Source organism: Branchiostoma floridae, chromosome 11, assembly GCF_000003815.2.
Source record: "Branchiostoma floridae strain S238N-H82 chromosome 11, Bfl_VNyyK, whole genome shotgun sequence".
In the NCBI taxonomy this organism is placed as follows: Eukaryota; Metazoa; Chordata; class Leptocardii; order Amphioxiformes; family Branchiostomatidae; genus Branchiostoma; species Branchiostoma floridae.
Genome location: NC_049989.1, coordinates 9,330,045 through 9,351,588, shown reverse-complemented (window position 1 = coordinate 9,351,588; position 21,544 = coordinate 9,330,045). Strand labels below are relative to the sequence as shown.

At 40.3% G+C, this 21,544-nt stretch overlaps 2 protein-coding genes across 3 annotated transcripts in view; both read left to right on the top strand.

Annotated features, from left to right (window-relative positions):
• Positions 1-6: 6 nt before the first annotated feature.
• LOC118425990 (solute carrier family 15 member 4-like) lies at positions 7-7,130 on the top strand. Its single transcript, XM_035835187.1, has 7 exons — positions 7-421; positions 1,539-1,837; positions 2,557-2,725; positions 3,788-3,931; positions 4,957-5,144; positions 5,899-6,035; positions 6,550-7,130. Exons 1-7 carry the CDS (start codon positions 107-109, stop codon positions 6,882-6,884), a joined length of 1,587 nt encoding a protein of 528 aa, XP_035691080.1. The 5' UTR covers positions 7-106; the 3' UTR covers positions 6,885-7,130.
• Positions 7,131-10,345: 3,215 nt separating this feature from the next.
• The window catches only part of LOC118425974 (transmembrane protein 132B-like), a 30,032-nt gene continuing 18,833 nt past the window's right edge, over positions 10,346-21,544 (top strand). For both annotated transcript variants that reach the window (XM_035835164.1, XM_035835163.1), the window contains exons 1-2: positions 10,346-10,712; positions 19,922-20,786. In XM_035835164.1, coding sequence (XP_035691057.1) covers positions 10,655-10,712; positions 19,922-20,786 — 923 coding nt within the window. In that variant the 5' untranslated portion in view covers positions 10,346-10,654. The remainder of the gene's footprint in view (positions 10,713-19,921; positions 20,787-21,544) is intronic.

The window sequence follows — 21,544 nt, the reverse complement described above, 5'->3', positions numbered from 1 at the left end:
TTCGAAGATCGCTTTCTATGGCATCACGGCCAATCTCGTCCTGTTCCTGAACCGCGGGGACTTCCTGTGGACGTCCTACAATGCTGCTAATGCTCTGTTTATCTTCATGGGCCTGTCGTACTTGATGTGCGTGTTCGGAGGCTGGCTGGCAGACACCGTACTGGGAAGGTTTCGGACAATCGTTATCAGCTTTGTCGTGTACATTCTTGGTATCATGTTTCTTCCCATGCTCGGACATGATGGGATGAGGGGAAAGCTGTGCGGAGGTAGAGCCTGGATCATCCAGCCGATAAACGCCACGAAAGATGGAACAGACAATCAGGAGCAATACTGCGACTCTCTGATCTATCCAATCATAGCTGTCATCGCCATTGGAACAGGGTCGGTGAAAGCGAACATCGCGCCATTTGGTGCTGATCAGGTAAGCATAAAATTAAGATTTAAAGTGACCTCTATTATTGTGAATACAAGAAAAATGTTATTTTGTGAATTAATGTTATTCATTTAATAAAGTTTGTGAGATTATAACGTTTAGTTAAAAATAATATTTTGATGTAATGTCAGCATTTTTTAAAAATTACTCTTGCCTTATGTAATACATGTATATTGCCTCAATTTTGTTTAGGCAATGCTTGTATCATGTGACAAATACTGAAATAGTTCTCGGGACAAATGGATATAAAAGGGGTTAAGTGCTCAGAAAGATTAAATGTACAAATAATTGGAACCATCTCTGTGCAAGGTTTCAGAGAGGGCAATCAAGGGAACACTAATGTGATTACTTCACAGTGGTGAGATTTTGAGTTGAGCTTTAGGCTGATGATATGCTAGACCAAGTTTTAAAAAAAAATCTTATCTCTTTCCTGCATAGCCCAGACCTGTGTGGACCCCATCCTGTTTATCAAGTCTAAAGTCTTCCCCGCCCCATTTATTGTAATGTGAAAAATGGTCTTCACCTCTTTGTAGGTCATGAATATAGGCAGGTTTTTAAATAGTTTTTAGATGTATGATATATGATTGCAGATTTTAAAATAAATATCATGAAAAGTGTGTGTTATGCCAACATCTCATACCCTACAAATGTTTGTGGGACATTGCCTGTGGGACTTTGTCTTAACATACAGCCAAACTTGTCTGTAGTGATTGTCAGATTGAGGTCAGAGGTTGGATGGGAATGGAAGATTGTGACCTGATTTGCCTTGTTTTCTGACAGCCTGACATCCCGTGGTATGGGGGGGCAGGACAAAGTGGTCAGACCCAAACCATCACAATTTTGCTCATGTAGACAATAACTATACTTTGATTTGACTTATACTTTGATAATGATCATAATGCTTGAGTCAATGGAAGGGACCACCCTATAAGATCAATAAATAAATAAATTGGGAAATAATCTAAGTCATAGAGACCACCAAAGAGTGACCTCAATTGTCAGGTGGTCCTTATGCTGAGGTTTTCACTAACCGTAGTACAGCAGTCTGTTTAATTACATTCATGTCATTTTCAGAAAAATTTTTTGGCTTTTTTTCACATTTCAGGTGAAAGATGAGGGGCCAGAAGTGATGCGCATGTTCTTCAACTGGTTCTATTGGTCGATTAACGCTGGTGTGCTACTGTCGCTCGGCGCTGTCGCGTTCATCCAGCAGAACATGGGCTTCTTCTACGGTTTCCTGATTCCCGCCGTGTCGCTTGGCGTAGCGCTGATTCTGTTCGTGCTGGGACAGCCCGCGTACGTGTGCAGGTCACCGTCGGGGAGCGTGCTGACCAACGTGTTCCGAATCATCTTGGAAGCTTGCAGGTCCAGGAGGCGGCGGAGAAGAAATTATAGCCAACCAAGGTGTGAAAATGCTTTTCATGATGTGCTAGTGGAAGTTGAGATTTTTCGTATTTACAAAGGTGATACATAAATGCCATACAAATGTGCGTCAGTGAATACTGTAAATGTATTTAAGTTCGCGGGAAAAAGGACTTTTCGCGGTGGATTTAAGTTCGCGGTAACATCATTGACTGCAATCTAATATCATAATAGAAAAAATGTTCGTGGTGGTTTTAAATTCGCGGTGAAGTGGTCACCGTGAAAACTGCGAACATTAATCCCCCGCGAACATTAGGTTGCTGAATTAATTGATAATAAAGTCTTGCAAATAAAATTGCTCTTGACTTTAGCAAGAACACATTCCTGCAGTGTGCTACCTTCTGCAGGGCAATAGTGACTGGTTATACCTCTTGCTACCAGGTTGCGCAGAATTGAGAAAAATACAGTCCTAATTGTGGCTTAGGCTTTTCAACCCCCTCCCCCATCATTATGGTTTGATGAGTCAATGCATTTTAGCATTTTAGAGCCTAGTTTGATATAAAGAGCCTAGTTTGATAATAAAGGGCCCTTCATCCTGAGAATATATGAATTTTACAAACAAACTTATTACCTGGATCTGAGCTTCGTCGTTATTAAGATAATGACTTTGACCGTTTTGAATATTCCAGGTAAAAGAAAGAAATTGAAGCCTAGCATGAGAAGGTAAATAAGATACTTATCTGTGATTGTTCCCTTGACAGCGACATTGATACAGTGGTGGACCCCTTACCCAACCCTACATGGCTGGACATGGCGAAAGTGCGGTACGGTGGGAGCTTCCATGAATCCAACGTCGAGGATGTGAAATCTCTTGGGAAAATCCTGCCTGTCTTCATAGTGCTCATCCCATATTGGATGGTGTACTTCCAGGTAGTGTTGACAATTAACTTATGTGTACGAGGGGCGTTCAATAAGTAGTAACTCTGACTCATTTCCCATAGAAGGAGATTGATGAAACTTGGCACAGTTATCAGTCTTTCTCTTCATAGGAACCACCCAGAGTTATGCATTTCTCCCATCGTTTGATGCAGCTCTGAACACCGTTTTTGTAGGACACCCCAGGTTGGTCCTCCAACAGATGCCTCATCAATGGCAGAAGAGGAACTACCAGGTCTGGGAGCTGTTTCCACAGACTTCCGGCCATGTTTGAATTCAGGATGCCAGCGTTTTACAAGGTCATATGATGGGGCATCATCACCATAAGTTTCTTTCATTTCATCAAAAGTCTCCTTTGGTGTGCGTCCTTTCAAATACAAAAACCGGATCACTGCGCGACACTCAACTGGCTCCATTTCACACCTCGTCCATTTCACACCTACCTCAGTTCAAACACCAGTAAATCAGTAACCACAATTAGTTCAGAGCTCTTTTTTGCAACATAATCTATAGAGATATGAATCATTACACGTGCAAAATTTCATCTAGATCAAACCACTGAAAGTGGGTCAGAGTTATTACTTATTGAACGCCCCTCGTACCATGCATATTTCTTATATGACTGAGCCTAAGATTAAGAACTACCAGGTAATAAGAGTACATCTGTTCTCAGGCAACCAGTTTAAAATCTGTACCAGTGGCTTGCAAAAATACCTACTTGTATGTGTATTTTTTGAAAGCTGTCAAAGCAAATAATTTCAAATTGATATCTTGCAATTGTGTAAACAATTTGCTTTTCCTGTGAACCATGTTGCCCGCTTCTAAACTGGTCACTGTGACACCGGACATTTAACATATAATTTGATTACCTGGTGGCAGGAATCCTGTTACACTGATTTTTTAAGACATATATCATGAGAACCCTTGAGTTTGTATTTGGCACAATTGTTATGTTAATTATACTTTTATATTTGCATATAATCAGAAACATGATTTAGTTTGACCATTAAGTTTTGATAATGTACACGTTAAATGTGTTTATCTGTATCCCTACAGATGCAGACTACCTTTCAACTCCAAGGACTCCACATGCGGATCCCACCCTTAAATATAACGGTCAAGAATAACGACCCAGGACAGAACACACCTGCTGGCCAGAACAATTCAGAACTCAATGGTGGTGGACTGGTCAAAATGCAGGTGTGTCTAAATGTAAATCTGGTCTTAGACGTTATAAATTGCCATAGCACAGGGATTCTGTATGCACCATTGCTTAATATTGATTGTGAATTTATAAGTTATATACTTCCTTTGGTAAAACGCACACAGTTGAAACAGCATAAGGACAGGAAAAATGAGCAAAGAAAACAAGTACTGACTGTTAAAAGATTCCTAAGGCTCTGAAATAGGATTATTGATAATTTTCATGTTGTGGAAAAGGCACAAAAAACATGTATTCATTTTCTTACCCTTTTTTCTCTTAAGTTAAATACTAAGTAAATTCATATCTTGGCTCCAAGTAGAATATTATTTACCTTCTGTATTTTGAAACAAATTCTGTTACAGCTCTAAGATTGTCCATATAAATCCTACACACAAGCCATACTGTAAATCTTGAAATATTCACAATTTCTTGAAGTCCACATTTTTGGTGACCTCTCACCTTAAATCACATCCACAAACATTTTCTCAGGCTTGTATCATTACTAGGGGTGGTTACTGGTACAGGTCCAGGTACAGTCCAGGTCCAGAGGATGGGATCAGGTCCAGGTCTGAAGCTGAACCTGGACCTGATAATCTGTGTAAGCTTGTGAATGGCCGATATTGGTCCATTTCGCTACAAAGGAATCTGTTTGATGGAGTTTTAAAATCCTATCCTCATGTAAACAACACTAACTCAGTAACTGCCTCTGTTTTAGACAAGGTTTGAATGTAGAAATTTTGTAAAAACTCTCCTTCACTTCACTCTCATTATTTTCTTGGACCTGTAAAACGCATGAAGGCCTGTCAAATATCTATTCATTTACGAATCAGTCCAAAATCCGGTCTACTGATTTTTTCAGGTCTGTTTTTTCTGGACCAGTCCAAGATGAAAAACCGGTACTCACCCCTAATTGTTACTGCTATACTGCTGTTTCAACCGCAAAGCAAAGATACCTTAAACAAATTTAAGTTGTTCGAAATTAAGAAGAATTTACAGTATTGTTACATCATCATCCAATCAGATGCCAGCAGCCTGGCTGACGCTGTTTGACGCTTTGCTCCTGTTGATCCTGATTCCCGTGATGGACCGCGTGGTGTACCCGTGGATGGACCGGCGCGGGTGCCACTTCTCCGTACTGAAGAGGATCAGTCTGGGCATGTTCTTTGGCTTCTGTGCAGTCATGTGTGCCGGGGGCCTGGAGACTTACAGGTTAGTTTATTAGTTCAGGTTAGTTAGGTAGTTTGCCCCTCTCAAACCTACATGTATTCGGGAAGTTTTGTGAGCAAATATAGTTTAAAACGCTGTATTGAAAAGATGAGAAATCTGGCTTATCTCCCAATCTTGGATTTTGCACCTTCTTGAAAGATGTGGGGTCGACTTGCAGAAGAAGAAGAATGTAAATGTATGTCGTTTGGCTATACCTATCTACATACTGTAATTACTAGTATATTCTGTATGTTATGGAAATTCGAGTATGTAACAATCACAGCCAGTATTTCATTTTATGATTGTTCATATACTCAGACATGAACTTCATTGTACATCATTTATACAAGGTACATGTACAAAGTTTGACAAAGTATTCTCTAACTAATCTACTTCAAACATAGCAAAAAACATCTTTGAATAGTTTCATCAGGTTGGTATGTCACCGAATAAAGAGACTGAGTCTTTTTTAATACACAACCACTGCTTCATTTTCACTGACGTTTTGGTGACCGTCTTTCAACCAGTCAGAAAATGAGGAAGGTGACAGATGGTCAGCGAAACATGGTGGAAATAAAGCAGCGGTTGTGTGAAAAAAGTCTCTTTATTCCATGGCAAAAATTGTTTGCAGCAATTCTTAATAGATAGTCTTTTTTACATACTAAGATAAAAATATGATGGAAACTTATTGAAATTGTGTAACAGATGGTGTCAGTGGTTGGAGAAGAATCTAACACAGTATTTTTCCCTGTTCCAGACTGCAGCTAGTCCAGAACCACACCATAACACAGAACATCAGTGGTACTTCGTTTTATGCAGCAGACTTGTGGATCTGGTGGCAGATACCACAGTACTCACTCATAGGGGCCAGCGAGGTGTTTGCTAGTGTGGCAGGTATGTGGACACAAACCCTCTTATCCAGGTTTTTATATGCTAGTATTTGCAGCATTGCACCAGTGATTTTAGAAAAGTAGCAATATATTTTGTGAATATCATCTGTTTGTGAATATCAGCTATCTTCTTCTTTCCTTGAGCTAGAAGCATAATACTTTTTAGCAGCAGCTTGATACGACTACGCTGCAAAAAGTTATGAGGATTTAAGCGTTTTAACATAGCTACACGCGTGTCACAGGCCTTAAGTCACCCGAGTGGTATTTTAGACAAAAGCCTGAATTTCTACTAATATTAGTAACTGTAGGTAAGACAGTAGTAAAGGTCATATTTCATGGCAAAGGTTGTAGATGGGCAGGTACTCAGTGGCTTGTCTGTCTACAATTACAAAAGTTGCAAAATTGATGTAGAATATTTGATGTGATACTTTGGAATGATGCAATTTAAAAAAAAAAAAGGATTTTGATCCCTACCTCAACAATTTTATGATGAAAAATCACATTCTTCCCATACCCAGGCCTGGAGTTTGCGTATGCTGCTGCGCCTCGCTCCATGCACTCCATCATCATGGGCCTCTTCTTCTTCACATCCGGGATCGGATCGCTTCTCGGCTCCGGACTTCTCGCACTGGTCAAGAAATTCAACTGGGTCACGGACGCTGACCATGGCAACATAAACAAAGGGCACCTTGACTACTACTTCTTTGTACTGGGTGGCCTGCAGTTTCTCTCATTTGTCGTTTTTAACATTGTGGCGGTTTCATTTCACCGCGCCAAGATGAAGCGTCAAAAGCAGCAGGCTGGGAATGGGTTTAGTTCTAGACACTTGCAGAGAAGTAGTTACGTAGAGTAATGCAGTACCTCCTTGATTCTATTTATGTCTTTAGACTGCATTTTGTACAATTTCTTTTGGATGGGAAATTGCCTTACTCAATCCTCCAAAAATAGCAGCATAATAGGAGCCTGTGGTATTAAAGCATGAGTCCAATTGTATTCACATAGACTGTAACATCTTTGTTTCACTGCTCCAAAAATAGGTTTTGTTATTAGTTAATTAGCATATACAATTGTGTATATTAATAATGATGAAGTATGTGCTTCGAAAAGAGGGAAAAACATATGGATATATATATCTATATCTAGTACATACTATATATATATCAATCCTAATAATTATAATTGTAATCAAATTTGAAAACGACATGGATGGCTGCCTTATATATCATGTAGAAAGCTTTGGGATTTAAATTATTAAAGACCTATTTAAGAAGAACACATATATGTGTTGGCAAAACTTCGGAGGGGGAATTTCAAGCCATGAGTATGCACAGCAAACAGTTTATATAACAGTAAAGAATTTGATGTTGATATTGATATTTAGTACTTTAGTACATTGCACTAATCAGTGCTTTTTTGATAAGATATACCATTTACATGTTGTATTCTTGAAAAGTACATTGTGTATAATATTTGTCCTTTCTGGAGTATTTTGCATGATGATTTTGATGTGCAATGTGCGTCCCATTCTGTAAAGAAAACATGTAATTTTGTCAAAAGAAGCCTGTTTAAGTATGCAAAACAGATGGATTAAGACCTTTTATCCATCAATAAGATTTGAGTGAGTTTTCTTGTTTGGTTAGTTTGTACGTGTAATAATGAAATTGACAGATCAGTAGATAATTTTAAAAAAGTCAAATATTTGAGTATACATATTAATGGCACATATTTTTAGGCCACACCAATTTAATTCATTGGTTTTTGGACATTTTCATATAAAATTTTAGCAAGTGGACATCAGGCAGAAAAAAATGCATCAGTTCACTCCCTGAACCCATGTATGCAGACCAAGGAGGTTGAAAAAAGGAAAGGAGTCCTTTTTTCAACCTCCTTGTGCATGATGCAAAAAATGAAACGGTTCTATCCGTTAGGCCTGGAAATCCGACAGCAAACGACAGGAAACTGTTTGCATTTTGTGTTCATGATGCAAACTTGCAAACCGTTTCAGTTCCTTGAAAAGGCATGGCGATGCGACCTCTGACCCCTGAGATTGTTGTGATCTTGCCCAAATTTGTACTTCTGTGTCAGATTATTGGTCTTTGATCGAAATTGAACCAATGTCTTACTGAATTCGAAGCTGGGTTCTGTTATGACCTTGGAAATGCCTCTGAAAACATTGTGGTCCCAATATATGCCATGTTATGACATTTCCACTGGATCTCCTGACATATCCCCCTTGCGATATCAGGACTGCTGGCTCCTCAGTCGACCAGGAGGCAGCCCGATAATAAAAACGAATTTTACGATTGAAAATGCGGCCGAAACACCCGAATGACAGATTAAAAATTGTACTTTTCCCCCGTGGCGGCAACAAATATGAACGCACATGCCCGGATGTAAAACGGATCGCGCCGCTTTTGCGTTCATGATGCAAATTCGCGACTCCAGATAAGGAAGAAACCGTTTCAATACTACCTCGCGAGGAGGTTCCGAAAAAAACGTTTCCTATCGCTTCAGATCCGTTTCGGAGCGTTCATGATGACAAAACTTATCCGTTTCAGCTGGCCTAACCGATAGAACCGTTTCATTTTTTGCATCATGAACGGGGCCTAACTCCTCAGATTCTGTTTCTTGTTGATTTTTCAATCTAGCAATATTTTTTTCAATCTGACAACCAACAAATCAAATTGATGTGGCCTAAGCAGCCGCAGTATGCTCTTCTAGGTTGGGAATTGCAATGACATTCTGGCTGTGTTGGGACAATAATGTGTGTATTAAAAATGCTGCTGTGATAGTAGAAAGTGCATATTTGTACTGTTAAGCGCACAAAGTATTTCTTGTACCCATGGAAAGGGAAAGACTAAGAATTCAACATATTAAACCAAGGCTAGGTAGTAACAAGGCATACATTAGCTGTGGTGTCTTATGTAGTAATGTCCTTGCTTTTAGGGAATGTGTGGTTAAAACCCCTCCCACACCTTTTTGTAAAAAGGGTGGTGCCCATCTCAGTTTTTGTAACCCTTGGGCCACACAGTTGTACAAAGAACATTATATAATGTAACATTATATAACTTCCTTGGTTGTAGAAGTAAAACGCTCAGTTCACTATTGGTGATAAGTGTGAAAGTGTGCAGGCTTCAAAGTTATGGCTGTCTACTGCCATTAAAGCATATCATGTTTCCTGGGTATTTTGTTTTTGGGTGAATACTATACTTTAAGTGTACTTCTGGAAATGCGTTGTTCTTTCTATTGTGTATTTTGTTAAAATACAATATAAACTGCAGAATAAATGTTGCTGTCTTGACATTATGGACTCCAGGAGTGGTAATTAGCACTGACATAACCCACCACAAAGCACAGGAGGAAGGCATGCTAATGAGATACAAATCAGAACCAATGCTATTTTGCATATGTTGTATGGGGATTTGCATTACTAAGATAGTGTGGAGAAAATTCTTCAGTTTCCTGTAATCCAGATCATGGGAGAACTATCTGATCCCAGTGATTTGAAGAGATGTGCCCAAATTGGCATAACTTTGTGAACTTAGTGTTATGCACTGTTGGAACCCCCCTATGCAGACCTTCATAATCATATATGAGAGGCAAATTTGGCATTTGATTACTCTATTAACCTTGTTCAATGTGTGGAGATACAGGAAACATTCAATTTCCAGTTGCTATTAACTAAAGTTGCCCATTTCCCAGTTGGCCTTTCAAAGTATATTGATTGATTTCAAATTGTTCGGTTTTACCTGCAAGAAAAGTAGATATGTGCGACAAGATAGGAAGTAACATTTAGTCTCATTTTTTAAATTTGAGGAAATTAAATAACGTGTTACGGGTACTACCTGCACGTTGTCATCAGTAGTTCTTTGGTTCATACAAAAAATCAGCCATCATTGCCTTTATGCAGTATCTACTTTTAGCGCTTGAGGCCGCTGCTGCAAGCTTACTAGTACCTCAATTGCATGGACGATACCAATGTAATCCCCGTTGCAGACTCCGACAGGCATGATTCTTTCCTACTTTGCTTACTGAGAAGAATAAGCGAACGTATTTCAGCCCGCCTTCAGAAACAGTTAGCTAAACCAAAAAGGGCGTAGTTGAAAAAAGGTACTGTCTGCAATACCATGTATTGTCTGCGACAGTGGCTAATTTATGATAAAAGCTCCTTGATTTATGCCGTTTCATGCCCGACCCTGTTACCCCCTCTTCCTTCAGTGCCAGGACCCATATCAAATATCAGGCTGGCCCTTTGTTGCCCGCCGCCCGCCAATCAGCGCGCCGCTCGGCCGGTCGATTCGCATGTTTGGCCCTGGGTTCGGCCTGTTTTGGAAATCGATGTGATTGGGGAGTAAATGTATGCAATGTGCGCGGGGGCTTACAGATGGAGGGAGAGAGAGATGAACGCCTGTTCACCGATCCCTGGCACCCTGGTGTGAGTCCGTAGCGGGGCACTGCTTGAGCCGAGGTGTTGCAGACACAGACCGTGTGTATACATACCCAGAGCACGTACACACACCTCTCTCTCTCGCGCCGGACACCGCCGATCATCCGCCGGCTTCTGTGTATCCAGACGGCTTGCCACACACATCTAGCGGTACAGCGACAACCCCAGGCCAAGACATGGGGGCCGTCTACCGGTCGGCCCTCCTAGCTGCCTTCCTGGGTCTCATAACCACAGGTACGACCACGGATCCTTGTGATTTCAACACGAGTCATCCACCTTTTTTTGTGTCGTGATCATGTAGCGGAAAGTAGCAGAGGTGTTACAAAATGGTTCAGTGGTATTGTATTGCAAGAGTGGCACGGTCAAAGCAAACTTGACATGGCTTCTTGACTTCAAATATTGGACGACGGTAGCTTGATACGAGTACTTAAAACTACAGACAGCATGGTTGTGCAGCTTCCTTATATAATCCCTCTTTGCCCTGCTTTCTAATTTGGATTATTAACAGGAATACATGGTCAAAATTTGATCGTTTCTGTCTCGATTCAAATTTTATGAGTCTAAAAACAGTAGGATGTATCTACAAATTCCTGTACATGAAATCAGAGTAACTAATCGAGAAAACGACACGATTTGGCCCTCTTAGAGCAAATACTGCAAGGGTTTAGATTTCCACATGTTACATGGACCAAATCGGCTTGTATACTTCTAAAGTCGCCGCTAGTTTTGCTACACTGGAGGGGGCTTTTGTTTTTCGAGGAAACCAGAGGAAGCGGCTCGAGGCGTTTTGATGTTTTATCTGTACCTATTGTTGTAGAGGATCTAGCGGCTTGTCCAAACTACTTTGTGTGTAAATGATTTTGTCTATTTGACAGGAGCCCGTCTCAATTTCCACCAACCCGCCAGTTTTAACACGTTTTCCTCAAAACAAAAGAGTGCCAAAAGACGCAACAACCCCAATTAGCGTGTATCCATTGAAACTTAAATCCACTTCAAATTAGAAATTTTCATAACAAACGACGTTTTCCTTCATCGCTATTTGTATGTATGTCTATTGAAAAGGCTTCTTATTCAAATCAGGTTGTAGCAGACTATAAAGCTTTCTCCAAACAAGTTTTCGCCAAACAAGCCTATATATTTGTAACGCTTTGTTGACTTGTTAAACAAGGGTAGTTTACTACCTTCGCACATATCAAACAATTTGATAATTTATAAAGTGTATGAATATTAAAGGAATCATTGAATATTCAGTGCTTTTATAGCCACCTGATTGCAGTTCTAAATGGATAACAACAACAAAATGAGTTGACTTTCAAAACAGGAATGTAACTGAACAACAGAACATATTGAAAAGTGAACTTTGTCTAAAATGCGACTTGAGATGTTTCGAACAAGGTGTTAAAAAAGGCATGGAATAGTTGAACGGTCAGCACTAGTATTTTTATCAGGTATCTACATTTTATTGTTGGACGATTTAATAGTTTTTTGTCGTGTATGATGAATTTGATGTCCATGCAAGTTTCTGCAGAAATTTTTGCAGAGATGAGATAAATGCCAATAAAATGTGGGAGGAGCGAAAGATGGGTCGTAAAATTCCAGAAGGCACTCATGCATTTTGATGGTGTGCATTTCCTTTCCCCAATGGACCAGTATCCAGGATACAAAGTGTCATGTAGGCATCGCCGTGAATATCAAATGAGTGTGATTATTCTACTATCCCTTTGTCTGCATGTCAGGGTACATCTCTGTTTCGCACCCGCATTACGAAATCGTCGCAACATTCTTGTGCATACCAGCCAACTGGGACTACTGTTGTATGGCATTGAATTAAAATTGCCATTTTTTTCTGGATGTTTGTATGATTCTGTTCATTGCACAGTTTTACAAATTACATGGATGTTAGAATCTAATGGAAAACATAGAGATTCTACTGCCCCTATTACACTTTACAGATTGTTTTTTGAGGAAAAAATTGATGTTGGTTGCTTTGCCACCAACTGAAAAATATAACTAACAAGTAAAACCTTGGTAGCTATGTCAACAATCAAGTTGTGACCATTCTGGAAATATCCTTTGCTGTGGTATATTTCATTTCACGGTCCTTCTGCTGTATTCTACCATTTGGCAGTGTGGCTATATTTGATAAGCCCTACCCAAATACAGACAGATGTCCAATGAACACATATTATAGGCTACATAACACTATTTAGGAGGCCTGCTGTTGCTCATAGTGTGTTTGCGTGAATGGCAGATAAAGTTGTAAGAAATATGTTGCCACTGTACTGTGGAAAGTTTGATTTATCAGGTCTTTTGTATATCAGGTCTATCATACTTTTTGTTTATGACAGTTGATATGTATCTGAGCATACAGAAAAGGGAAAGCCTGTCACGCCAGCGGTAAAATGCTGTATGGTTTTATGGCCATTGGAGTAAGTTTGCTGTTACAATATACGACATGATGTGTTGTGGTGTTTGATCCTGTAGCGATAATGACTAGGCTACATTTCAAGACTACAACTCCACCAACAGATGACACATAAATATGCATCACGCAAAATTTTTACTGCAAATGAAATGGCTCCTTTCAGCCTCACCCCGGGGTGTGGATGGACAGGTGTAGATTCAATGGCTCTGGCTTCATGATTATGCGCATATAAATGACAGGATTTTGAGACTGGTTGCAGGAGCAGACCTGAGCTGAATTGATACATCAGGCACTGCACAGGGAGTGACAACATCATGTTGTGATTGGCTACTGGTCTAAAGGGATCATCTATTGAAAAGTTTAGCTGCATGCTGTGTGGTTGGTAGGTGGGAGGGGGGCTTATCTGAATTAATCAGTATGTATTGAAGCCAATAACACCCACATGATAAGGGTGTCTAGCCTTGTACAACAATTGCAGTACTACAAGCACCAAGATGTTGTCTGAAACTGCACCAAGCTATTTATCTTCTTGGGGTTAAACATTCAAGGCCAGGGAAGTCCAAGTTCAGTCAATCAAAGTTTATGCTCAAACACTTGATGAATTCAGGTTAGGTGAATACACTCACTTTGCAAAGAGAGTCCAGATTTGGTACTCTGGGGCATGTGTGGGGAGACTGACTGGAGGACTCTTTCCCTTCCTTCCCACATTTGCAATCAATTAGGCACCTGGAAAGCGGAGCAGGGGGATCTGGTGACATGGACGGCTGATTCCATTTTGCAGGGTCATTGGCAATTCCCCCTGCCAGTCCAAATGGCTGGTCTGTAATGTGCTGGAACACAAATATGCACTGCAGAAGATGAGAAACACATTTCTGTTGGTAGGGAGGTGCTGATCACAACCCCCAGGTTGTTCCTCCCAGGAGGGGCGATACTGTGCCAAAAAGGGCAGAGGAGGCAAGGCCTTTTCTGACTCCCATCCAAGTTTGACTCTGGGTCTGAGATCTGAAAGCGGTGCCACATTTGCCAAGTGGCTTCAAAATTTGGCTTACAAACAGCCATATGAGTTGGACAGTACACAGCTTATACATGTACATTGAAACCGAAAAGGTATTCATGTCCATTTATAAAATATTGTAATCAATAACGTTATAAGTCAAAGAGAAATGCAAATTTGAAATGTCCACCCTGCTTGAAATGAATTTTGAAAGGTGGTCAGACGCATCTCACTGTTAATGCCTTATGGTCCATATTGATCCATACTTAAAGCTAATTAAGATTATGCTGCCATGAATGATAAACTGCTGATTCTGGCCCTATAATCTCGCTGAAGTGGCCCTTCTGTTGAGGGGCTTGTAGTTTCCAGCCATCCTATAATGTTATATTCATGTTGATAATGTAATATTCTATGAGAGAAAATTAGCTTATGGATGTGTAGATATGAAAATTGGATTTCTTTTTGGAGAATTAAAAAGTTACAATATTATACCCTTGATCCTTGAATATATACCAAATGATTTAATATTCATGTATATGCACTTATATATGGGAAGAATGCTTTATATAGCATATAGCAGATTTTGCATGAACAGTCATTCATAGGGATTTTAGATCCAGATTTACCATGCAAAATACATAAAAATTATCCAAAATTCACTTTTATCACAGATGTCCTCCATCATTTCATTGTTTCAAATGCATTCCTCACAGATTTCAAAACAAAAACAATCAAAATACATTAACAAATAATCAAAATACAAAGATGCCAACAACATTGATTAATATATGTGACTACTAGAAACAGTAGCAGTTCACTTTAGACCTTTGTCACCTCTTGCAGAAAGCTAAAATTGCATTGTCACCTGGAGCGTGTGATTACCATTTGGTTAGCGTGTAAAATCTCATATCAGTGCCGTAAAAAAGGATCCAATACTGTAAAAAAAACAATGGCAGGCAAGAATGGTTCAGTTCAATCAATACTTTTGAGAACACAGTCAGCTGGCCAGTTATTTGATCATTATCTGGTGGATGTATATCCACAGGTACAAAACTATTTCTGTCAATAATTTGTTGGCACCGGTTTGTTCGAGATGGTCGGTGTGTTTGTAGGACTGAAAAATCAATACAAATGCCAGAGATGTAGGAGAAATCGTCACATAATACCAGACTTGATTCGGAATTGCTCGTGGTGACGACTGTAAAAATAAAACTGCATTTGAACGGAGATTCTGCTAAGGAGCATGTTTGGTCGCGCAAGTGGGAAAAGGATTTGCTGAGTAGGTACATAATTGAATAATGAATTATACAACTGGTCAAATCAATAGATAAGATCCATTGTATTGCTATTGTCATCATTTGACACAAAATAGATGTCTGCAGAGAAATTTTTTCTTATTGATAATACTCTGGCGGCCAGTCATGATACAGTAACAGATAATTTGAAATGTTGTCTGGAACGAAAAAGGCATCCGATTCATGGGTAACGTTGGCGACGTACCAAATAGCAAAACTCCATGTTCTTGACAGCCCCTTTTGGAATGCATTATTGATCGGGGTGAAAGTAAATGACCTACTGAAAAGGAGGGTTAGCTGCGCCCCCAGAAAATCAATATGGCTGCTGGTCCTGCCTCTGCAGCATAGATATTTCCTCATTATGGCAGTTATAAATTTTACTAAAATTCCTACATCATCATATTCTCTGTGAATGTAGAAATAGTAGAATACAGTAGATCATTGCAATGGTATGATTGTGACATCATTTTCTTTTCAGAGGAATAAATCCAAATGCTATAATCAATAATTATATAAAGAAAGGAGCCAAGAAGTTAGAAACTTAAGGTGATAAAAAGCTTGAGTGGTGATCTCAGAATTTCAAGTTGCTGACTGTTAAATTGCAGTACATTATAACGACCTTATTTCATGAAGACCATGGCTTGGTCGATTTTCAGACAACAATGTATTGTACTAATAGAATGTTTGCCTACGCTGACTCCACCCAATAAAAGCAAGATCACACACTGATAATCCACCACAGTTCAAGGTTTATCAGGTGGTAGCATGACTGCAGTTTCCCCCTCCTGACTGGTACAAATATTATATCCCGAGAGAGCAGTTTTTGTCCTGATGATAGATTTCAATCAGAATGCGAGGATAAATCTGGAGGTGCATCTGTGATCTCAATCTATTTCCATAAACATGTTTCAGCAACCTTCCGGGAAAACTAGCAAATGAAGGTGTCCTCTGCTGCATAGAGAAATAGGTTTAGCACATGTATGAGGAAGTCATGTTTATTAATTTGCCACATTTTATGCTTTACTTCTATTATAATATCTTATCAGTTTTTATCTCTGGTTGAGGGACTGAAAAGATATGAATTTTTGAAGCAGTAAAAAGGTAGAAAAAAGGGAAAAACAAATGTGCAATACAAAGAAAAAATACTGTTTTTCTGTTCAGTTCATCTTAACTGTTTTTTATTTGACAAAGGAGAGAGGAAAATAGTTACATTGCAGCTGAGTTATGGCCTTCCATGTGATTTATATACTTCTCACCATTGTCTGATAAGCCGCTCAAAACAGTAGGCACTGCCTAGCATTTGAATTAACAAAATACCTCTACAAGTATCCTTACTATCTAGCCATGCCTTGGACTGTTATCATGAACTATCCTCTCCTATCTGCTGAAAGGGAGGTGTCTAACAACATAGATGGGGAGAACATCTTTTTGGTCATGATTCATGCTGATGGATGTAATGGGTGCTAAATGTTTTCCTAGGCCTATAGGCGCAAATGGGCCGCAAGTTCTGTCCCGCTAGGTTATGGAGAGAACAGTCCACTGATTGGTTTCTGACTCATTCGGCAGCGTGTGTTTCCTGCAGTCTACATTCTCGGGCCTCATCATCGCGAGGCTAATGGAACCTTAATCTAATCAGGCGGATGTTGAAAGGACCAGTGTGATTGTGTTTCTGCCATGATTGCTTGTGTTTATCCTTCAGAGTCCTTTGAGGTCAAAGATATGCCTAAACTGGAAAGACATTCCATTCTGTGTGGCTAACTCGTCCTGGTTGGCGTGGGGATTCGCCCACTAACCGCTTTTCCTTTATAGGCATAAACAATGGAGGAAATTTGCAAAATACTGAAATCAGCACCAAAGTTGCTGTTTAGTATCCTGGGCGTAAACGTTGACGATTCATTCAGGCTGAGTCGGCGCTGAAATATAAACTAACAAACCCGGCTTGATTTTAATATTGTTTGAAAAGGGTTGGTGGGTTGGAACAATAGGCTGCATGTAAGATGCCTCGGATCACTTGCACCGAAAAATGGCCATGTAATCTGGCACAAGTAACCAGAGACTTTTGCCTGGTGGCCGGCGGCTAAATACCCTGTTAGAAGAGAGCGACAAAACAAGGCTTATCGACAGCATTGTCAAGAGGCTTCCCCCGCTGATCCTACTCTTAGGAAAGACAGTTGGCAGGGGGAAATGTTTGTGATGTTTAGATAGGAGTTCCTGGCTGGTTTGGTGGAGGGTTGGCTGGCAGGTTGCGAAAAGGCAGCCAAGCGTGGGAGGTAGACGGTCCATTGGTCGATCATAATGTCAACAAACATGCTTTGAAATGCCACCATCAGGCAACAACATACACATACAATGGAGCTCAACCCTAAATATTGCCTATCTCCCAGTCCTATATAATCGCCTGTGTTTGGAAGTATACGTTTGAAGGAATAAAAGCAAACAGGTAGCCTGGAGTGGCTTGCAATCGTAGACTGTGTGCACACATCCACATGTGTAGCCTCTGTTTTCTCCCCAAACTTGGAATGATTACAAGAAGTTTACACAACTCCATGTGTGAAAATCGGTTATTTATCTACTGCGGCAAGGTCTATTAGATCTAGCCATTAGGCTGTAAACTTTAATCTTCAAAGGTTGTAAAAAAGGTGGGTTAGTTAATGATTAATTCAAGCAAACTCTTTGAACACGGGGTGAACAAAAAAAATGGCTGCCAAAGGGACCGCAGCAAACTACATATGTGTTCCAAGTCTTTGTGTTGGAAGCAAGTTCCTTCAACTGGTGTTTACACACCTCTTGAAGGCAAAGCAGGGGAGCGAAGAAAACAGACCTCACCGTTACACTGTAGACACAGCTTTCACTACTACTTCTGGGGGCTTTTTGAGTGGTTCGCTCTCATGTTATAAAGAGCACTCACTTCCTTTCCCAAAGGGCTGGGCATGTCTGAATTGAAACCTACCACTTGATTCCATTTGCAAACTTTATCACCTGTTAGACATCAGATCTTGTTATTTGTCTGCTTTTTTGAAATGTATTATGAGCTTTGGGAGGGAGATATCCAACATCATTGTAATTACTTTGGTGAGAACAATGTAACTTGTTCGCAAATGGGAAACATTAGAAGACTTGCTATCATCATGATGGGCCAAGGTTATAAAGAGTTGATTTCCCATGTGATCTCGCAATGCAAGATCGAGATTATTTTATCACATCATAGTAGGATTTATTTTCTCCAGAGACTATTGAAAAGGTGAAAAGAAGAATAAAGCATTGTCGTTGTCTGTTCAAATTTCAAATTGTATAGTCCATGCTGTAATGCAATATGGATTTCAATATTCTGTTATAAGATTAGGACATTCAATATTCAGAATATCACATGACATCTATACATGGTTGCACAAGTACACTCTCCCTTGATACTTTGTGAACATCCAATCTGGAGTCAAGCTTACCAAAATGAAGATGCTGCTTTGTAGCTAACTGTGTTGTAATGTGGTCTGGCATATTTATATAGACTGAATGTGAGAATATACTGTTGTTAAGTGTTAATTGCAGATTGGGAAGCCATAAAACCTTTAGGGCTAACATCTCCCCCACCCTCCTATCATCACAGGTAGTGTTTTGAGAAAGAGTCCTACTTGTAACTGATGTACCATTGCTATCTGTAATGGACTATATAGTTCTTGAGTGTCTTCAATACACAAGTGGCCCGGTAGGCACTCTCAGTGAAAGTCTAGCCATTCAAAATGTGCAGAGCAGATGACAGTTTGCATCTACATGCTCACTGAGCCAATCGCGGACAGTATAAACAACTGGATCCTTTCGAAGGGACGCGACGCAGACACTGCGTGGTGTTAGCATGCACTTCATCCCAAGCAAAGCGGTTACATATCACAAAGTGTAAATTTTTTCCTTTCGGGTAACTCCAAACAGAGCGAGCTTGTGTTGAGTTTACACTACTGGCCAGTTAGAGTTACAGTGTCAACTCGGCTATTCTGGCGCAGGGGTAGCTGATTGTTTACATTATCCCCTTACAGGAGTCAAGTTGCCAAAGTGTATTTTGGGTGCAGCGCATGGTTCGGCCAATCAAAACCGTGCTTTGCTTGTAGTTTGGTGTCTGGGGGTCACAAAAGTTACCTCAAGGACGGATACAAGCTGTGTGGTACGTTAGGGGGCCTGCTTCCAACAATGGCAGACATAGGTGTCCTATTCAGTGTTGGTAGTGATCCGAGACCACCAACGCAGGTGAAGCTATCCTCTCACCTGAGTCAGGCTGCCGCTCGATGACCACTTGATATTGACCTAGCTCTTGAATGTCCCAAGTTTCAGGTTTAAAATAAATCTTATGCCAAATACAGTTGACACACATTAAACATGATAGTTGCCTCATTGTATCTAACATATTGAGGTCTCATAGCTCTAACAAAAAATCTGGTTTGTGCACCGAATTCCCAACATATAGTATGATTACTCTCCTGTGCAATGTTTATTCATTATGTATTGTGTTGATGGCTTTGAAAGTTTGATATTGATATTGATAATGTGTTATTGGCTTTCGTTCATGCTTTCTTTAGCAAAGAAGTTTGGAATAAAGGCTTGACCTACAGCCTTCAAATTATATAGCCTTGAAATTAATGTTATGTGTTTGATGTGTGTAAAGCAAGACTGAGAGTAAGTCAAAGAAAAAGCATTATACTTTATAGTAATGTACTGCTTTTTTGTGTGTTGGTTTATGCAGGAGCAGCCCGCAGTATAGCAGAGGAGGCATTACAAGAGGAGGTGTTTCCTGTCCCTGTGAGCTTCCCTGCCCATTTAACCTACGAGCATGCAGACTCTGCCTACTTCCTACAAGATGACTTTAGTAGCCTTTTCTCCAATGGGAGTGAGACAGTGCAAATCGACCAGTTTGCACTTCTCCGACCCAGGGAGCCGGCAGTTGTCCGAGCCAGCTACGGCCCCTTCAAAGTGCAACAGAGTGTGCCACATGAGTTTTTGTTTCCTGGCCTAAATCGGACAAGCCCCGGCCAGTTTTATAAACTGGACATTCGGGCGCACCTCTTAGATAAAAGTCTAACTCCCGAGAAATCCAGACTGGGGGTGTTATTTCATATTGTGGAAAGCGACTTGTCAAGAAATGAGGGCTCTGGACCCTTACCGTGTATCGTTCTTCATGTAACGATGGACGGGAAAGAAGCAAAGGCCACATGTCAACCAGACGGACCTGAACGCCTTTGTATCGCGGAGACAGAGCTCCCGCTACACTGGTGGAAAGATTCGGCGACGGAAAAGAGCCCCATGCAACAGGGCAAGTGGCAGGACAAGGAAGTACAAGTTTTTTACAGTTTGGTGCCCCTCGACGAAAGCTTGCAGTGTCCAGAAGAGAATTTGAACTCAATTAGACAAGAAAGATTGCGGGGAGAGATTCCTGAACTGAGACATGTGGGTGCAGTATTCCTGACCATACCAGCAGTGCAATATAAAGAAGTTGGGGACGGCTCGAATCTAGTGTTGAAAGTTCCGAAGAAAGTCCTGACGCCCGGGCAGCAGTTCTCCGTCCCAGTGCTTCTGAGTGGAAATTCTACCCTGCAGACATTTGATATCAGGTAAGGACATTGGGATTTTTCTTTTTTGTTTGACAGGTGAGAATATTGTTAATGTAGACCATTTGCCATTAAATATGAATACCGAATCCAGTACCTGGAAAGTGTCTTGCATGCAAGCATGCACGAAAAGTCACCACAGACGAGTTGTCAAAGAAATCAGAATGGAAGTACAGTCAGTGTCTGGGAAATTGTTGCTGAGTGCATAGGTATCTGACAGTAACCATGGTGGATTAATCAATTATTTAGTAGTATTTAAAAGCAGTGAAAGAAATTCCCAGTACAGTGGCATGAAATAGTCATGGAAAAATGTGGATGAATGCAGTAAAAAAATGTTGCAAGCCAGGGTCAGAAGCTGCAGTATTTTCAGGGTGCAGATGGCCAAAAGCAGGACAATATCCTTTCAACTGGTTCTCTGTCAAACAATAAACCATCTGCCCTGTTCAACAATGCTGTCTGGGAGCCACATGCCTAAAGCTGTCATCCATAGAATATTTTAGTCCTTGTGGTGTGTTCTGGTAAGAAAATATAGTTTTTGCTCCCAATCTGTGATGAGATCCCAGATATGAAGGTTATAGAACTGGCAGAAAACACGGCATATTAATTGCCAAACATATGCATAATTGACATGATATTCAGCATTTTTCTGGCATGGTAAAATCATCAAGTAATCCAGATGTGGCATGAAAACTTGTCAATGGTTATTTTCACACGCTTTACACTAGGTTTTTCTGAGACGTCTTGGCCAAGACCGTCTCAAG

Bases quoted from the DNA above. Each gene is read 5' to 3' on its own strand.
- LOC118425990 (XM_035835187.1), top strand. From the start codon at position 107: ATGGGCCTGTCGTACTTGATGTGCGTGTTCGGAGGCTGGCTGGCAGAC. The intron at 3,932-4,956 runs GTGTGTCTAAAT...TCATCCAATCAG, and splicing joins GTGGACTGGTCAAAATGCAG to ATGCCAGCAGCCTGGCTGAC. The intron at 5,145-5,898 runs GTTAGTTTATTA...TCCCTGTTCCAG, and splicing joins GGGGGCCTGGAGACTTACAG to ACTGCAGCTAGTCCAGAACC.